At 43.9% G+C, this 18,955-nt stretch overlaps 1 protein-coding gene across 1 annotated transcript in view; it reads right to left on the reverse strand.

Annotated features, from left to right (window-relative positions):
• Positions 1–18,955, reverse strand: part of LOC103190036 (filamin-B) — a gene marked incomplete at its 5' end in the record, with an annotated part of 73,613 nt that overhangs the window by 21,402 nt on the left and 33,256 nt on the right. Inside the window, 10 exons of the mRNA XM_007910642.2 lie at positions 2,689–2,804; positions 5,508–5,645; positions 6,234–6,500; positions 9,712–9,834; positions 10,513–10,665; positions 11,111–11,314; positions 11,776–11,934; positions 12,496–12,669; positions 12,961–13,089; positions 13,328–13,468. Coding sequence (XP_007908833.2) covers positions 2,689–2,804; positions 5,508–5,645; positions 6,234–6,500; positions 9,712–9,834; positions 10,513–10,665; positions 11,111–11,314; positions 11,776–11,934; positions 12,496–12,669; positions 12,961–13,089; positions 13,328–13,468 — 1,604 coding nt within the window. The remainder of the gene's footprint in view (positions 1–2,688; positions 2,805–5,507; positions 5,646–6,233; positions 6,501–9,711; positions 9,835–10,512; positions 10,666–11,110; positions 11,315–11,775; positions 11,935–12,495; positions 12,670–12,960; positions 13,090–13,327; positions 13,469–18,955) is intronic.

Below are 18,955 nucleotides of genomic sequence, written 5' to 3' on the forward strand. Positions count from 1 at the left end.
GCAGCCATATTCGTTGCTATTTCAGCTTCATCCATGGCTGCTGAAAAAGGCAATTTTGTGGCACCGAAAACAGTGAAATTAGTGATAAATCTACCCACCAGCCAGGCTAGAAAATAAGTTTGACCTTCAGAAGATAGTATATAGGTGAACCATCTATACTCATTTCAAGGACATAAGAGAGTAGATCGGGGCAGAAGAAAATTCAAAAGATGCCTTAGGCAAAACTAAACAAGCGCCTGGCTTGAGACCGCACAAGAGAAAACTTGTCACTGAAATTGAGCTGTGCAGTTGTAACACATGTTCTGGTGGGTTCCATTGTGGCAATTAAAAAAGTTAGCCAAGCTCATCAGCTTGAGATTCACCTTCTACCCCTGAATGGATCATGACGTGCCTTGAAGCAGTTAGATTTTTTTAAATTTAGAAAGGATATACAACACTTCTCACAAGACACAAGCCTGATGGCATTAATGAAAACTTTGCAGCTAAACAAGAGTCCATGATCTGTTAGTGCTGATTAAGATTTCTAAAATGACTACATAAAAAAATTTGATGTGCAGGTGAAACCGTTGAAAGTGCAATGCTGTTAGGTTTCCAATTGCCAAGAATTTGAGAACTCAGGCACAAAGTCAGTGGCACAGATCCAGGTTTAAGTGTTCAGTCTCAACTTGTGCCTGGTATCCAACACAGGACTATTTCCTAATGTTCCTATTTCCACTTTAACTGAATCAGTTCCCTAAAGTATTAGGGAAAAAATTAGACACTATTCTTCTCCCTCTCTCCAGCAGTATTAATGCTACAGAAACTGGAGGGGGCGGGGGTGGTGAATAAGAGAAAGGGTATAATTTCAGTTAGTCAATCTTGTCCCAACATGAACTTTCTAAAGGATCACATGACAAGCAGGAACAAAAATTCAGGCTGGTTTTTCCTCCATAGTCTCAGTCATTCCAGCCACCTCCCGATCAGTAAACTCAGGCTGGGTCAAACCTGGAACATTATGTTATGGGTCTGCATGGCTTCGTTTCGCACCAAGCAGTGATTTCACCCCTGAATCATTAGAGTAGCTCATTGCCATTTAACTACAGGAGAGAACCCTGATTCATTTCAAGCTTGATTAGATGCAATAAAATTTGTACAATTTGAATTTACATTACCTTCCGCAAAACTACTGCTAAAGACTGAAGAGGGAGATCATCTATCGTGTTTGGTGCTCTGCTTAAAAATGCAAATAGAAACCTACAGATACAAAATTCAGAAAGGGACAAAGGTTGGAGCACTCTCCCTCTTCACTCTTTAGCTTGGTGATTAATTTGCATTATGCAGATATCCTGTTAAAAGAGCTTTTAAATGAGACACAAGGAAAACATCCAATTTCACAGTGACAAGCTGATGCTCCCCTTCCTACACAAGTCAAAGGTCACAATTTGGGGATGCTTCCAGACGTGGGTTGGTATTGGGAGAAAAATCAGGACCCAGCAAGGGTGCACAGAGCCAAACTGCTCTACACCACCAGTCTGCATCGAACTGTTGTGTGGAGAGTAGGGTGTTTTTTTTTCAAAAAGGAAAATGGGAGTGACCCCAACATCTAAACTTAATAGTCTGAAGTCCAAAAGGCATTTTGCACAATTCACTTTTACTCACCCAGCCCCTGAATAACCCTAAAGTTTTGAACTCTTCAGCCAATCTGAACCTCTCCTTTTGTTCCTGTTTACTTCCAGGTTTGGACTTGAAGGATTGTGAGTGAACAGGGTTAGTCTTTTGGCAACGTTTGTACTCTCTGTACAGTCTGCTCTAAAAGCCATTGTGGTCATTTGAGGTGTGGGAGCAGTGAGATCTGCTACTGTGCAAACTTTGAATGTAAGATGGTGAGGAAGAGAGCTCTAATGTAGATGTTTGATGAGTCATCACGTTTTTCAATGGTAAAGATAACCTACTGCGAAAGAAATAATGGCAACAATCCTATGATTTAATCTTCTAAGGTCCTAAAGTTTGACAAATGTTAAAAACAGACTTCCCTTTAAAATACTAATGTAACTACAATTTGAAAAGAGTTGGTTTGGAACATCCTGACTTGATCAGAGACCTGACTGATCCTTCACAATTTCCTATCCTTTTACCCAAATCTCTCAACATCCAAGTAGTTCTACATGCGTTGAGCTGAAAAATGAATGAACAAAACAGCTATCTGACCAATAAGCAAATAATAATGGAAGCTGATCTCTTAGTAAACAAAATGGCTAATCTAAAATCAGTTCCGATTAAGGGCAATACTAAATTAACTGCTCCTTTGCAGCATGAATTGTAAACAAAGAGAAGGTGATTTTCACATAGCTATCACTTACATTATCCAGAGAATTATACTGGACTTATAAAAATGCCTTTGAGAAAACATACAAGTACTGCAATTAACACAGGCCCTGGCTTATTTGTGGAATGGTTTGGGAATCTAAACGTGTTAGAATGGAGTAGTATTCTGTACACATTTTTCCAAACATTCAAGACTAATTTCATGCCTATCACCATATTTAAGCACCAGGGAATCCAATAGCTTGGGTTTAAGTTAGTTAATGTAAGGGCTCTCTGGGCAAGATGCACTTCCATGTGGAGCATTTTGCCCTTGATGTGACCTCTGAATGTGCAGTAGGGGATCCAAACAGCCAGCAAGTGATCAGATATTTCCTTATGTCTCACCTGAAGGCTAGCAACAGTAAGTCTGCGTGCGTCATCTGATGAAGTAGTGATGGGGACAAGGAAGGGGCTGCCAGGGATGTGCTCATCGTTGAATTTGATCGACACATCATAGTTACCTGAAACAAAAAACACAAGACACACAAGAATTAATGATGCAAATCAATTTTGTTCAAGTGTAGCATATAATCACAGCTCATTACATCTAATGTTAGTTCTTAGAAGAAAGCAGAACTTGCTTACATCAATATAGCACCCTTCACGTGGGGTAGCGTCCGGAGCTTAACCTTGACGGAATCTGACCAGGTGGAGAGGGGGGGGGGGGGGAGGTGACCATAAGCATGATTAAAAAGGTCTTTAGGCGGGATTTGAAGGTGGGGAGGGGGCAAGGTGGAGGGATTGAGAGAGAAAGTTACAGAGTTTCGTGACGTAGTGACTGAAGGCGTGGCCACCAATGGTGAAGAGGACGACGATGGACAAACAGGAGGATGGAGCCAGCTGAGCGGAGGCAGCGGGTGGTGGAGTAGGGAGTAAGCAGATCGGTTAGGTAGGGAGGTGCATGAAGGGATTTGAAAACGAGAGGATCTTGAAATCAATCCGTTCGGTAATTGTGAGCGAGTGGAGCAAGGACTGGTGTGATGGGGGTATGGAGTTTTGTGCGGGTGAGTATCCGAGTGGCGGAGTTTTTAAATAATTGAATTTTGCGTTTGGTGGAGTTGGGAAGACCAGTGAGAGGGGCATGGGAATAGTGCAGTCAGGAAGCGAGGGATTCAGCTGCATTGTTTCAAAGCGAATAGTAAACAGGAGTTTAATGTCAGATTTGACTACCAGATCACATTCATACTCAATTTGGTTTGATAAAGAATTGCAGCAGACAGATGGAAGGAGAAGCCCAGTTAGTTTCTTTCATTGTCCTTTACTCAGCAGGTTCCATGTCCCCCGACCTGCCCCACCATCGGCTGTCTGGCCTTCAGACTTTTCACCCCCACTTTTTGGAACTCCATCCACAATTCCTTTGCCTTGCTCCCTCTCTTGCCTTCATCAAGGCCCGTCTCAAGACCCTACTCTTCAATGGCGCCTTCGCCTACCCTCCCTGTGCTATACCATTCCTGATCCCAACCCTCAGCTCAGGTCCAAATCCTTGACTGTCCAGCCTTGGGAATTTCTCCCGATGTGAAAGACACTATAAAATGTAATTTTTTTGTTGTGGTGTATTGGACATCAATGCTGGTTAACTGGGGGAAAACATTCAATTAGTTTTTCAATTACATTCTAGATTGCACATCATGTATGTCAGCAAACATGTCAAGAATCAGCAAGCTGGAAAATAGCTCAATGTTGTGGTGTGTACTGTTATACAGGCAAGTCTATACAAGTATGGCTTCTTTCCATGCTCTCATGCTGAAATATTTGCATTTGATACAGCACCTTAACCACATCGTGAAGACATTGCCAAATAGATCAACAAGACAGACACAGGTTAGGTCGTGAGAGACACACCAACTTTGGGAGGGAGGGGGAGACAGAGCGAGCTGGCACAGAGGTGATTGGAACATACTCATAGAAAATAAATAAAATAACAATTGGTCACTCAATCTACGACTGTTTGTGGGACACTGCTGTGCGCAATTGGCTGCCACATTTTGCCCTCAAATATACAATCAATTCACTTTACAGTATATTCTGTGAAGCACTTTGAGACGTCTAGAAGACATGAAACGTGCTATATTAAATGCAAGGATTATCATATCAAAGTGTGTCACTACTATGAAATTGAGCGATTTGTAGACAAATAATGTCAGTGAATTCGCATACAGAAACATCCCACAGCAAAACACTCTGGGACGCTACCCTGCATGAGGGGCGCTATATAAATGCAAGTTGTAATAGTAGTAGCAGCCATGAAGTGACCAATTTTATCTGGCGAATTGTTGGCCAGGATACTGGGAGAAATTGTAGCATGGAGTCCTGTTGCTCAATGGTTAGAGCACTCGCCTCGCAAGCGAGAGACCTGGGTTCGTTTCCTGGCAGGGCGAAACCTTGGGCAAATTTCCTTACTCCACATGCCTGATAATAATCCCAAGAAAAATAAATAGGTTACTTCAATCCACGACTGTTTGTGGGACACTGCTGAGTGCAATTGGCTGCCCCATTTCTCCCACAAATATACAGTCAATTCACTTTACAGTATAGTCTGTGAAGCACTTTGAGACGTCTAGAAGACACGGAAAGCACTATCTCAAATGCAAGGATTATTATTTATATTATATAAACTCCACTCTAAGTAGCACCATAGGATCTTTCATATCTACTGCCTACTCAGGTGGACATTGAAGTGTCATGCACTACACTCTACCTTAAAATAAATAAGAGCACTCCGCGCATGAAGATTCTATATAAATGCAAGTTGTTGTTGTAGAGTACATGCAGTTGACCAGCAAGTCTTTAAATGGAAAGGAAATTTACTGAAAAATTAAGTAGAGAAATAAATATACAAGAATTTGAAAGGTTGTAGTCTAGTCATTGCCATTGGCAAATAATCAAAGCCTTTTTAAATTTTAAAAACACAACTCCTCCTAGCCTGGTTTGCTCACATCAACGCATCTAGGTTTTAAGAACTTTATTGGTTAAGGAAAATATAGGCTGGCACAAATAACTTGGTGACAGTCACAAGTTTCTTATGTTAATAACATTGATTCTTTGTTGATCATTGTAAGATGAAGATCCATAAAGATATAATTTACCACCAGTTGGCATCAAGAAATGTTAGCAACCTCTGTATTATTAGTGACGATGACAACTACAAGTTATGATGAACTCACCAGGTTCTTGTGCGGTGTAAGACACACCACAAGATCCATCCTTCCGGTCTTCGAATGAGATGTCTGCTCTGCTGGGTCCTTCTACTGCTATAGAAAGGCCACCCGCACCAGCTTCCCGGGTCCAGATACTGAACTCAGCTATTGGTGAAAATGTTTAATTACTCTCTGCACCATCAGCAAAATACTAAGTCTAAACAAGTTTCACAACATTCAAAAGGATGCAAGGTAAAATCCATCTATACATGCAATAAGGTTATCATAACTTCTATGAGTTCAATTTAAAAAAAAATTAATAACACATGATCCCATTAGTGTTCCTTAATGGAGTAGATCCGGCCTCCACACAACACCATACCTTGGCGATGGTGGAGTCAGAAGTCAGCTTAGGGGAATTCCAGGATTCATCTGAAAGGAAAGCCAGTTTGTGGCATTCAGATTTTTCACAAGTCAGTTTGCTATATGGCACTGGCCAGATATCTCAAGTCTTTCTGGTCTCATACATTGACAGATAAAATTCAGCTCAGTGTAGGTCTAAAACAAGTTTCACAAAATTCAAAAGGATGCAAGGCAAAATCCAAATTGCAGCCCAATTCAACTACATATCCTGTAGGGTCAACAGCATTCATATAAAATTGTTAAGGCAACAAATTGATAAAATTGCACCTCAACAGAAATCAAGCTGAAGGCAAAAGGCTCTCAAAACTTTGGGCCTTAATTGAGATTTACCTATGGCTCCTGCTTCTCCACGTTCGAGACCTGGGCCACCAGCTCGCACCTTGTGGGCTCCTCCGTCACCTAGTGGGCCAACTGTAAACTGGAATGGACTGCCTGGTACATGCTGATTTCTGTATTTCACGCTAACTGTGTGCACACCCATCTCATGGGGCACAAACCGGATGCAGTAGGTATGATTTTCACCTTCAACAATCTCTGCATCGTCAATCATTCCAGAAGGACTGGTTACTTGAGCAGACATGTCACTGATGTCGATTTCTAAAGCAGAACAGTTCACATTAGTCAGGATTTATATTTTGTGCAATAAGTAGATTCAAAAATCGATGGCAGCAGGGGGAAAGAAAGTATAAAGGAGACCAATTTTTACTTCAAACCCATAATGAGATATTGGCCGAATTTTGCACGTGGAACGTCGGTGTCCAAGGAAATTGAAAGCACCAGTTGCATTCGAGGCTAAACCTTAAAGCTCAAGCTTGGCTCTGGCTCTTCCCCCCATATAAGTCACTAAGCTCAGAGGTGTTCACTTAACAGAACAGGGAAAGGAATACTTAAACACTTAATGACAATATGAAATCTGGTTTAGTATGTAGAGGCAAAGTGGCGAATTAGCATCTAGAAATGGAGTAAGTGGAACGGGTGCACTGAAATTCTAAAGTTGAATCAGGTTGAACTCCATTGCATTGCTAATGAATTAACTGTGGTACAACAGTCAACTCAAATCAATTTTGTACAGCCATGAATACACTTAGCTTGTTATATGCCATGACCTGCTCTGCCTTCCCCCACCTCTGCAACATCGCCCAGCTCCGCCACGGCCTCATTCCTCAGGCCGCTGAAACCCTCATCCATACGTTCATCAGATTTAGGCTCGACAACGCCAATTCCCTGCTTGTCAGTTTTCCCAACTCTTCCCTCCACAAACTGCAGATCTTCCAGAACTCTGCAGCTCATGTCCTCTCCCAGACCAGGCTTTGTGACCCTATCACCCCCATCCTCGTGCAGTTCCACTGGCTCCCCATGCCCCAGAGGCTAAGAGTTCAAAATCCTTGTCCTCGCTTTCAAGGCCATCCATGCTCCCTCCACTCAGCAGGCTGCGACTTGCTCCACATCCCCCACCTAACTCACTCCACCATCGGCGGTCGGGCTTCAGCCTCTCTGCCCCCTCTTTGGAAGTCCATCCCACATTCCCTTCGACTCGCTCTCTCGACTCCTTCAAGGCACATCGCAAGACTCTCCTATTCAACCATGCCTTCGGCCATCCTCCTACCCTCCCTGATCCCAAACCCCAGCTCAGGTCCAAATCCCTGACTGTCCAGTGTGTTGCGATGTCCTCCTGATGTGAAAGACGCTATACAAATGTAATTTAGTATTGTAATGCTGTGGCTGTACTGCTTCAAAGCCAGTATAGCAATATGGAACAGGAAGCTGGTTTGTTTTATTTAGAGAATGCAATGTTAACAATGCTCCATTAATGTTCTGAACAACCTTTGCCACAACATGATCTCATAATTTTTTTAAAAAATGCTCTCATCACCTGGATATAATGCAATTGACAGATTCAGTTTAACAAGTGTAAATGTATTTTCAAATACTTGCAATGCTGAAATTCCAACAATGCTTCTCAGGGCACTAGTAGTCCAGTTAAAAAAAAATCTGGACAATTTCAGAGTAGATCTTAGGGAATCTTTGTACGATTTTAGGGAACATGCATAATGTGCAAGAAGAGAACATTCTTGGGTTCATGCAACTGCCAGAGACAAAAAAACATGCTTAGTAATTTAAAATTAGCACATTCTGCCAACCTCAGGCTCCACATGCCCAGTGCTGAAACGCACCATCCGGCCTTAAAGATCCTGCACTGAACAGTTTGCATTCCTCCCGGCCAAGGAGGCCAAACAGAGACTGGATAGGCTGGCTTTGAACACTAGGTTGTTCCACAAACAGATGCTGTTTATACTTTCCAAACCGATTCAAGCGAATCTCCATACACTCAGAACGCAAAAAAGCAAAGCTTGTCTGAAACTCTGGGCTCCCGAGGTGCTCCGGAGCCATCGTTAGCTGGAACCAAGTCACTGAGAGAAAGAACAGTAAGAGGAAAGAGAGGAAACAAGAGTTGGAGTCTAGAGCAAAGAAAAATCAATCTTCTGTGGTAAATATCAGCAATTCATTTTCCTAGATTTATATTATAGCAATTAACATTTAATAGGCTACTTGTAGAAATACAAAGTGAAGTGGAAAAAAATGCTGGAAATCTAAGATGCAGAAAGAATCAGAAAGCTACAGTGGGCGACAGCACAGTTAACATTGGCAGCCATCAATTGATGCCAACATGAATCATTAACCCATTTTACAATGAGCTGTGTACTGATCTGGTGATTTATAGCACTGGTGTTCCATTTCAATAATCTTTCACTAGTCCTACACAGGTTATAAGGTTAAAATAAAATCTACATTCAGATAATTTTTTTTAGGCCTTCAGTTCTGGAGTTCCGGCACATGCTACCTGTGCACAACAAACATCAAGTCTTGGAGACATCTCAAAGCGCTTCACAAAAATGTGTAGTGACTGTATATTTTGTGGGCGAAAACGTATGTTACAGACTATCCCTTGACTGAATTGCCAGAAAATAATTCAGGAAAACAGAAAACAGTTTGGCTGAATGGGTAGCACCGTCTCTGGGTGTCATCCTTTCAAATAAAATCTTAAAACTGAGGTGGCAAATGTCAATCCCCATCTATAAGTTGTGATGGAAATTAAAGATTTTATGGCAACATTTTTCATCCCAAGTTCCCTTGCTTTCATCAAAAATAATCCATGCATTTGATGATGGATCAAATAAAATGAATTTTAGCGCTTTAAGCATCTTGTCTGAAAACTCATTTAATGATTTATTTGCAACAATTAAAAAACACTGAAAATAATCCATTCATCTCAATGCCATTTGTGGGATGTTGCTACCAGTGCCATATTTACCTACACAACAAAGAAACACATTGTAAAAGATATTTCAGATTGAATGAGGCTCTATTACCAAGTACACGATTATAAAAGTAAACAAGTCAGGCTTTGTATCACCAGCAGTCTTCAAAGGGTTAAACTAAGTTATGGAAACTATTAAAGCAAATGATGTCCTTTTATTAAAAGGTTACATCAATTTACTCCAAGGAATCAGCGAAAAGAAAACAGTTCAACATTCCAGTTGAACACAAGCAGAAGGGACAAAACAAATTTAAAACATGTAAAAATGAGCTCTTTGTGACCAGAGACTTGAAAGAGCTGCAGCAGCTTCTCGTCTGATAACTCGTTTGTTTTTATTTGTCACAGGATTACTTTTAATGGTGTCATTTTATACAGTGAAAGCTGAACCACCTCATTGAAAATACAATTGTTTTAATAAGGTTTTTTTNGCTTGGAAAAAACAATTCAATCAACTTTGCCTTTTCATCATACTTTGCTTTTCAGATTTACCTGGAATCTTCAAGTTTAGGTCACAGATACTTCCAACAGTTGCTACTGATGCAGCCCTTCGTCTACGAGTAATGCTTTCCTTTATTCGTCCGTCACCTGTTACTTTCACTGTAAATGGACTTCCTGCAAGTATTATGGACAGATATTAACACTGTATTTGTAACTTTGATTTGATCTTAAAAGTAGGTTTTAAAAAACACTGTAGAATTAACAACCTGAAGAAAGTCCAATAATGCAATAAAATACTCATGCAAACTTCAAGCCTGGCATAAGGCTAGTTTTGTGAAATGGGCAAGTTAGTGCAATGGCTATGAACTGCAGAAACTCCATTTTTGTCAAAAATCCTCATAAAAATCCAAACTGAGGCGAGAGTTAATGTCTTGTTTGAAATCAAGAGAACAAGTGATTCATCCCATGCCAATCATTGGGATTTTGAAATTACACAAAGTCTGCCAGAGAAACACAGGAGCTCACTTATGTTCTTCCAAATAAATGCTTCTCCATAATCTTTAGAGAACAGGAATTTAAAGCTATGACCTCCAGGTTTGCAGCAACTCACTGTGCACAACATTTAGTTTGTGCAATAATTGAAACCATATCCTTGCATGTGCAGCTTTTCAAAGTAGAATAACTTAGCAATCCAGCTTCCAGTATTTTAATTAAATTAACTTTCACATTTTAGTATATTTAGTTATGCAAATCTTAGAAATGTGCCAATTGTGACCACTTCTACCAAGCTGAGAATATGAAGCATTAGTCTGTAGTGGGCATTAAATACTTGCATTTTATGTCTCGTCTTACCTGGTACATGGTCGTCAGCAAACTTGATGTAAACAATGTAAGTGCCAGGTTCGGTTGGACAGTAGAAAACTTTGCAGGTACCTTCCTCAGTCTCTTCTGTGTTGATGTCTACCTTGCTGGGGCCTTCAATGGATAGCGCAAGCCCACCATAACCTGAAAATAATTTCAGTTTCATTCAGACGAATCAATGTTTGCAATGAATTCAAAGATGCAATAGCAAGCAGCTGAATACTCAAAATAAGTTTCTTCAAAGTGACAAATTTATGTTGGATTCTATAGTCATCAGCAAAAACTCTTCATGTGAATGGAAGACAATGAACACGAGCTCTCTAAGAACCAAGTTAACATTACAACCAGGCCAGATCTCAACCTCATAAATTAGATAGAATCAAGTTATTTTATTTACCTCCCTACAACTGTAGCAAACGTGCCGCCTTAGCACATCAACTTGGAGCCTTTAACTGTATGATGCAATTCAATGGGTGCAACATTTATTAGCCAAAGCCCAGAAAGGAAAGGGTAAAATTGTAAAGTTTTAAGGACAGTGCTACATTTGAAAATTACGACAAACACTATTTTGTATTATCTGAGGCATTACCTGCATCTCGTGTATCCACGATGAAGTCAGACATCTCGAATGTCCGGCCCTCCTTCAGACCTTCTCCACAGACTTTGACTCGGCTGGCATCTCCTATCTCAGATTGCCCAACTATGATGGTAATTGGACTATTTGCCACATGTATACCATTTTTCTTAATGCTGACAAGATGTTCACCAACTTCCCGTGGGATGAAGGAGATTCCTAGCGGTCCAAAGAATAGACTCAAAGTAAATATAATGGTACTGTACTGACTTTTTAGAACAATTCATGGTTTTATCTACAGAACATTAGAATTTCATATCTACATTCTAAAGGTTTCTAGCAACAGCAACTTCTAAGTTAGAGGCAAGAACTTACCTCAGATTAGAATATTACTCTAGCTCTTAGTTTATGAGCAAAGCTACTTTGCTTTTTTTAAAAAAAAGGATCTGTAATGAGTCTTTTGAAATCCACAAATATAGAGGCAAGCTCTTGCCAAATGGGAATACGTTATCGTTCCCTGAGAAGTCAGAACTGACTTAATTGAGGAAGCCACTAAATACTTTAATTTAGTGTTAATCTTGCAAATACCTTAGTTTGAATGAATGATTAAAGTTGTCCATAACAAATGTATGCACACTTCACACATCAGAACTAAGAATTTGATGTTCTTGGTCACTTACCAATATGGTTGTTGGGCAGTCTCTTCAGCAGGCATGGTTCATCTCGGCCAGACGGTGCTTTAATGTTTGCTGTTAACAGGCTGAGGTCACTTTCATTGATATCCAGGGAGATGTCAGCGGCTGAGCCAACTTTAACCTGTGACCTTCGCAAGGTGGGATCTAAAAATAAACACATTTCAAGCCAACGCAACAAATGCAAATGATGTTTGTGATCATTTTCAGTATGTTACATTGACAATATTTGAACCGCAATAAAGTTGTTAACCATTGGTAGTTTCAAAATTGATGGCAGTTATCTGCTGTGCATTTTATTTAACTAAAAATACCCTCTGGGGGTAATTACTTTTTCCAGATCAGTAAATTCAAAAGTGGTTTCTGTAATTTTTCCCTGGGTCACAAGGCAATCTTGGCAGCATTCATTAATGAAAATCTTTCCTTTGCAAAGTCTCGAGATCATAGCTCAAGTTCCATTACTACTTCTTACATATTGTTTGCCTGCTTCCTGCACAATATATCAGAGCATCCATATACAAATATGGACATTTCTACAACTTGGAACAATTTGGTGCTCCACATCTGGCATTCATGCTCAGAGGTTTAAGTATTGTGAAGAGTCTATGAATATGGCACTTATACCACTTCAACATAACAAAGACGCTTAATTTAACCATTTGGTTATTCCTGTGCACTTATAAAAGACAGTATGCGAAATGTCTCTACCTGTAATCTTGGCAGCAAAAGGACTTCCAGGGATATGCTTCTCATTGTATTTAACAAGAATACTGTAATCTCCTGGGAAGGTCGGGAGGTAAGAGACTGTGCAGGTGCCATCCTTATTATCCGTACAGCTGATGTCAGCCTTGGAAGGCCCCTCAATGGCTACGTCCAGACCACCTGAGTGGAGAAAACACTGAAGTTTTACTGAACTGGAACATGCCATTTCAACGCTCCATAATGTGTGGTCCTTCTGCATACATTCAGGTTGATACAATTACTCATACCTAGTTTCATGGATTGAGATCTTAGCTACAAAATACATCGAGCAAGTTTTTTTTATAAATCCAGAAAGCAGTGAGTAACTAGCACAAGTTACTAGTTAGTGTGGTTGAGACCAGAATTTAAGACAGCTCAATGGAGGATGGGTGTTCTGGAAGATATAAAGTGCCTTCATCCAAAATTCCTCACCTTCTCCAGCATCTTCTGTTACGATTGTGAATGTGGCTAGTTTGTTCACAACACCATAGACGAGTCCTGGGCCATATGCAGACACATGTCCACTGCTTGCATAGTTCACATAGAACTGCAATGGACTCTCTGAAATGGAAAATATACCATCAACGTAAGTTCAGAGTCTAGTCTTAATATGTGCTCCAAAATTGGCATTGCTGGAAGACTCAAATTCAAGATCTTTTTCAGGGTATAGGTCTTCTGACTCAACTGTGAAATTTACTCAATATATAAAATTTGATCTGACCTTTGTTTATGAATACAGTCTCATTGTGGGAGTTTTTAGGAATTAGTAACTGGACACATTTGCAGTGAAGCTCCTCACCTGGGATATGATTGCCATTGTACTTGATGTGCATCTCATGCAATCCAGCCTCTATGGGAGCATATTTAACAGTGACTGTACCATCCTTATTGTCAGTGATTTCTGGTGTAGCAGTTTTGCCAGAAGGCATTTGAACTTCACCTGTAAAACAAAATCATGCAGAACCTAGTTTCAGATAAAGGACTGCAACAACAAGAATCCATTTAATTGAGCGCCTTTCACGTCGGGAGGACGTCCCAAGGCGCTGTACAGTTAGGTCAGGACCCGAACAAGGGGGAGAATGGTGAGGGGAGGGAAGGGAGGGGGTAGAGAGTCGAGAGGGGAGCTGAAGGCACGGTCAAAGAGAAAGGTCTCGAGACCGGCCTTGAAGGAGGAAAGGGAGGAAGGCGAAGGCACTGGGGGATAGAGTTCCAGAGCCTAGGGGCTGAGAGGCTGAAGGCCTGGCCACCGATGGTCGGGCGGTTGGGGCCGGGGATGTGGAGCAGACCGGAGCCAGAGGAACGGAGGGTACGGGCAGGTAGGTAGGGGGATAGTAGGTCGGAGAGGTAGGAGGGAGCAAGGCCGTGAATGGCCTTGTAGGTGAGGGTGAGGACTAATGGCAGCATTGCAAAGCAGCTTCACAGATGGTGCAGTTGGGTTTGAAAAGAAGGCATTACTTTGTGTAAACCAGCTACACAGACCAGAAAAACTGCTGATTCAAAGCATAAATAAGTGCTCTACAACAACAACAACAAGATTCCATTTATAGAGCGCCTTTCACGTCAGGAGGACGTCCCAAGGCGCTGCACAGTTGGGTCATGACCCGAGCAGGGGGGAAATGGTCAGGGTGAGGGGAGGGAAGGGAGGGAGAGAGGAGGGGGAAATGGTCAGGGTGAGGGGAGGGAAGGGAGGGAGCGAGGAGGAGGAAGAGAGTCGAGAGGGGAGCTGAAGGCACGGTCAAAGAGAAAGGTTTTGAGACCGGCCTTGAAGGAGGAAAGGGAGGAAGCAAGGCGAAGGCACTGGGGGATGGAGTTCCAGAGCCTCGGGGCTGAGAGGCTGAAGGCCCGACCACCGATAGTAGGGCGGTTGGGGCGGGGGACGTGGAGCAGACCGGAGCCAGAGGAACGGAGGGTACGGGCAGGTAGGTAGGGGGATAGTAGGTTGGAGAGGTAGGAGGGAGCAAGGCCGTGAATGGCCTTGTAGGTGAGGATGAGGATCTTGAAATCAATCCTCTGGGGGATGGGGAGCCAGTGGAGGCGAGCGAGGGTGGGAGTGATGTGGTCCCGAAGCCTGGTGCGGGACAGTACACGAGCTGCAGAGTTCTGAATGACCTGCAGCTTGTGGAGGGAGGTGCGGGAAGGCCGGCGAGGAGAGAGTTCCCATAGTCCAGCCTTGAGGTGACAAAGGCGTGAACCAGGGTTTCAGCAGCGTGAGGGGTGAGGTAGTGCCGTAGTCTGGCGATATTCCGGAGGTGATGGAAGGCGGTGCCAGTTGTGGTGCGGATGTGAGGGAGAAAGGACAGCTCAGGGTCGAACAAAACGCCGAGGTTCCTGACTGGCTTTGAGAGGTGGAGAGTGCAGCCTTGGATGCTGATGGTGTCAGCGCCTGAGGTGCGGAGGCGCTGACGTGAGCCAATCAGGAGGGCCTCGGTTTTTCGCACGTTGAGCTGAAGAAAGTTGTCTCTCGTCCAGGACTCGATGTCGGACAGGCAGGCTGTCAGGACATCGGTGGTCGTGGAGTTGAGAGTAGAGGAGGAAAGGTAGAGTTGGGTGTCATCCGCATACATGTGGAAGTTAACCCCATGTTTGCGGATGATGTCACCGAGGGGGAGCATATAGAGGGTGAAGAGGAGGGGACCGAGGACAGAGCCCTGAGGGACACCACATGAGACAGTACGGGGGGTGGAGGAGAAGCCATTCGTTGAGACGAAGTGAAGACGGTGGGAAAGGTAAGAGCTAAACCATTCAAGGACAGTGCCTTGAAGGTTGAGGTGGGAGGACAAGCGGTGGAGTAGGATAGCGTGGTCGACCGTATCGAATGCTGCCGATAGGTCGAGGAGGACGAGGAGACAGAGGGAGCCCTGGTCACAGATAGTCAGGATATCATTGGTGACCTTGACCAGGGCAGTTTCTGTGCTATGAGCAGCACGGAAACCTGACTGAAGGGGTTCAAAAAGAGAATGGGTGGAGAGGAAAGAGCGCAGTTGGGAGGCGACAACTCTTTCCAAGACCTTGGAGAGAAAGGGGAGGTTGGAGATGGGCCGGTAGCTTGATAGCTGCGACGCATCAAGGGAGGGTTTTTTCAGGGTGGGCGTGATGATGGCAGTTTTTAATGGAATGGGGACAGAGCCAGAGGAGAGGGACAGGTTTATGATGTCAGTGATGTGTGGGGCAAGAAAATGGAGCTGGGAGATAAGGAGTGGAGTGGGGATGGGGTCAAGGGAGCAGGTGGTTGGTTTTAGGGATAGGATGAGTTCAGTGACAGAGGGTGGGGAAACGGGTACGAAGGTGTGTAGGGGAGGATGGGTAGGAGTCGGAGTGTGGGAGGGAAGGGGTGGGTGGTGGGTGGAAGTTGGAGGGGAAGTGACCGCGGAGCGGATTCCCTTCCCTTCCCTTGAAGGATTCTTTGCCTCTAGAGGAGGCAAAGAAAATAAGCCAAGATTGCCACTCATTAAAAGACACAAACTCCTCTGGGTCAGGCTTGCCAACTGTGGAGTCCTGTAGCTCAGTGGTTAGAGCACTTGCCTTGCAAGCAAGAGACCAGGGTTTGATTCCCCGCAGGGTGAACCTTACTTTCCAAGTTTCCTTACTCCACACGCCTGATAATCCCTCAAGAAAAAAACAATAATAAATTGGTCACTTCAATCCACGACTGTTTGTGGGACACTGCTGTGCACAATTGGCTGCCGCGTTTCGACCACAAGTATAAAGTCAATTCAATTTACAGTATATTCTGTGAAGATGTGAAAAGCACGATATCAAATGCAAGGATTATTATAGATCAGATTTACCATCTTTCTCCTTTTCCGCACATCCTTACCGTTATATACCCAGCTAACATTCATCACAATGAATTGAGCAGCTTTGGGATAGACAACCAATGGGTTACTTGCATTAGTGGAACAGTATTAGCATGAATGGCAAGATAAGGTGGCAGGGAAAGGGCAAGGGAGAAAATGAGAGACAGGAGAAAATTCAAGCTTAATTTGAAAAATTTCTGAACAAAACCAGTATATAATTTTCAAATCAGTGATACTTCAAAGTACATACTACGTTAGAAAACAGCTGTCAGCACCAACACATATACTGGTCCAAATCCAAACAAGCATCTCCAAAATGGAATCTTGAATCGCTTGCCACCAATCATCAAAGAATCATAGAATTATAGAGCACAGAAGGCTATTCTGCCCATGTTTGTGCTGGCTCTTTGAAAAGAGCCAGCACAATCGCGCTCCCCCACCCTCTCCCCATAACCCTGCAAACTTGTCCTTCCCAAATAATGATCTACTTCTCTCTTAAATGTTCTTTAAGATCAGCCAATCAATCAACAGCAACAAAATTACATTTGTATAGCACCTTTCATGTTGGGAAGATGTCCCAAGGTGCTGGACGATCAGTGTTTTGGACCTGAGCTGGGGATCGGGGAGGGTGGTGGGGAGGGGGTGATCGTAGGCACAGTCGAAAAGGAAGATCTTGAGATGGGTCTTAAAGGAGGCAAGGGAGAGGGACTGCAGGATGGAGTTCCACAGGGTGGGGTCAGAGTGGCTGAACGCCTGCCCACCAATGGTGGGGCGGGCGAGGTAGGGACAGGCCCGAGCCCACTGAGCAAAGAGCGGGCAGATTGGTAAGGGTTTAGAAGATCACAGAGGTAGTGGGGAACAAGGCCATGGAGAGCTTTCAAAGCGAGGACCAGAACCTTGAACTGTATCCTCTGTGTGAGGATGGGGGTGATAGGGTCACAGCACCTGGAGCAGGAGGATATGGGCTGCAGAGTTTTGAATGATCTGTAGACTATGGGGCTGGGGAGGCCAACAAGTAGGGAATTTGCGCAGTCGAGCCTGGATGTTATGTGTGTGTATGAGGGTCTCTTGTGTATGAGACAGTGGTGGAGCTGAGCAATGTTGAGAGGTGGAGAAAGCAGAACAGGTCATGGCACGCATGTGGAGTATTAAGGACAGTTGAGGGTCGAACAGGATGCCAAGGTTCTGTATTGGCTTCGTGAGGTGCGTAGTGCATCCATGGAGGGAGATGCTGTCAGCAGCAGAGGTATGGAGGCACTGACGGGAGCCAAGCAGGAGCGTCTCGGTCTTGTTGACATTCAAGTGGAAGGAAGTTAGCTCTCATCCAGGATTTGATGTCTGACAGGCAAGCTGTGAGGACAGCAGTGGTCCTGGATTCGAGGGTGGAGGCAGACAGGTAGATTAGGTGTCATCTCCATACATGTGGAAGTTGACTCCATGTCTGCAGATGATGTCACCAAGGGCGAGCATGTAGATATTGAAGAGGAGGGGACCAAGGACAGAGCGCAGAGGAATACCACACGTGACAGTGCAGGGGTTCAGAGCGGGAATGACAGGAAAGAGCGAAGCTGGGACGTGACGACTGGTTGCAGGGCCTTGAAGAGGAATGGAAGGTTAGAGATGGGGTGATAGCTGGAGTAGAGATGGATCCAGGGAAGGTTTTTTTGAGGATGGGGGTGATGACAGTTGCTCATAGGGAGGTGGGAGCAGTGCACAAGGAGAGGTTGATGATATCGGTTAAAAGAGGTGCCAGGAGGGGGAGCTAGAAGTTGAGGAGAGGGGTGGGGATGGGTCGAGGATGCAGGTGTTGAGCCTCATTTTTTAAATGATGGCGGTAAGGGAAGAGGAGGAGACAGGGTCGAAGGGATGAGTGGGGGGAGGTGGCGAGGGGATAGCAGTGGACTGGGGATGAGGTAGCCGAACAAATCCCTTGGATTTTGGATTCAAGGAAGTCTAACATTTCCTTGCAGTTGGAATTGGAGGAGAGGATGGGCAAGGCGTGGGAAAGTGAACGGAGGAGGTGATTAGTGGTGGAGAAAAGGAGCCTGGGATTGTCCTTGGCCTCCAAGGCAGTAAAAGGATGCTGCAGTAAAAGGATGATTTGACGGAGGAGAGGGAGGAGCGACAAGTTTTAGTATGTTCCAGCCAGATCTGCCGATGGACCGTTAGATTTGATTTAACTCAGGTACGTTTGGCGATGCGCACTTAGGCCTTGGGGGATCAGAGATGGCTTGATATGGGAATATGAGGCGGTTCGGGAGTTGAGGGGGGCAAGGGAGTCAAGGATGGAGGAGAGGGAGTTGTGGAGAAGAGAGATAGAGGATAGGTGGGGTCCTATCGAGGAAGGAGTAGTGGGAGAGAGTGGGGAGATTTTTTTCCAAGGGCGCTAAGTGATAGAAGTGTGTTGAGTAGGGGGAAAGGGTACGGAGATAAGGGAGATGAAGTGATGGTCCAAGATGGCTTTATCAGTGATAGTGATGTCCGAGACGGTGAGCTCCTGGGTGATCACCAGGTCAAGGGGATAATCGTGGTTGTGGGTGGCGGAGCGGATGTGGAGGGAGAGATTGTAGGAGGAAAGGAGAAGTCAGCAGAGGTAGAGCAGGAGGGGATGAAGTGGAGGTTGAAGTCAC

Source organism: Callorhinchus milii, unplaced genomic scaffold (genome assembly GCF_018977255.1).
Source record: "Callorhinchus milii isolate IMCB2004 unplaced genomic scaffold, IMCB_Cmil_1.0 Scaffold12, whole genome shotgun sequence".
Taxonomy (NCBI): Eukaryota; Metazoa; Chordata; class Chondrichthyes; order Chimaeriformes; family Callorhinchidae; genus Callorhinchus; species Callorhinchus milii.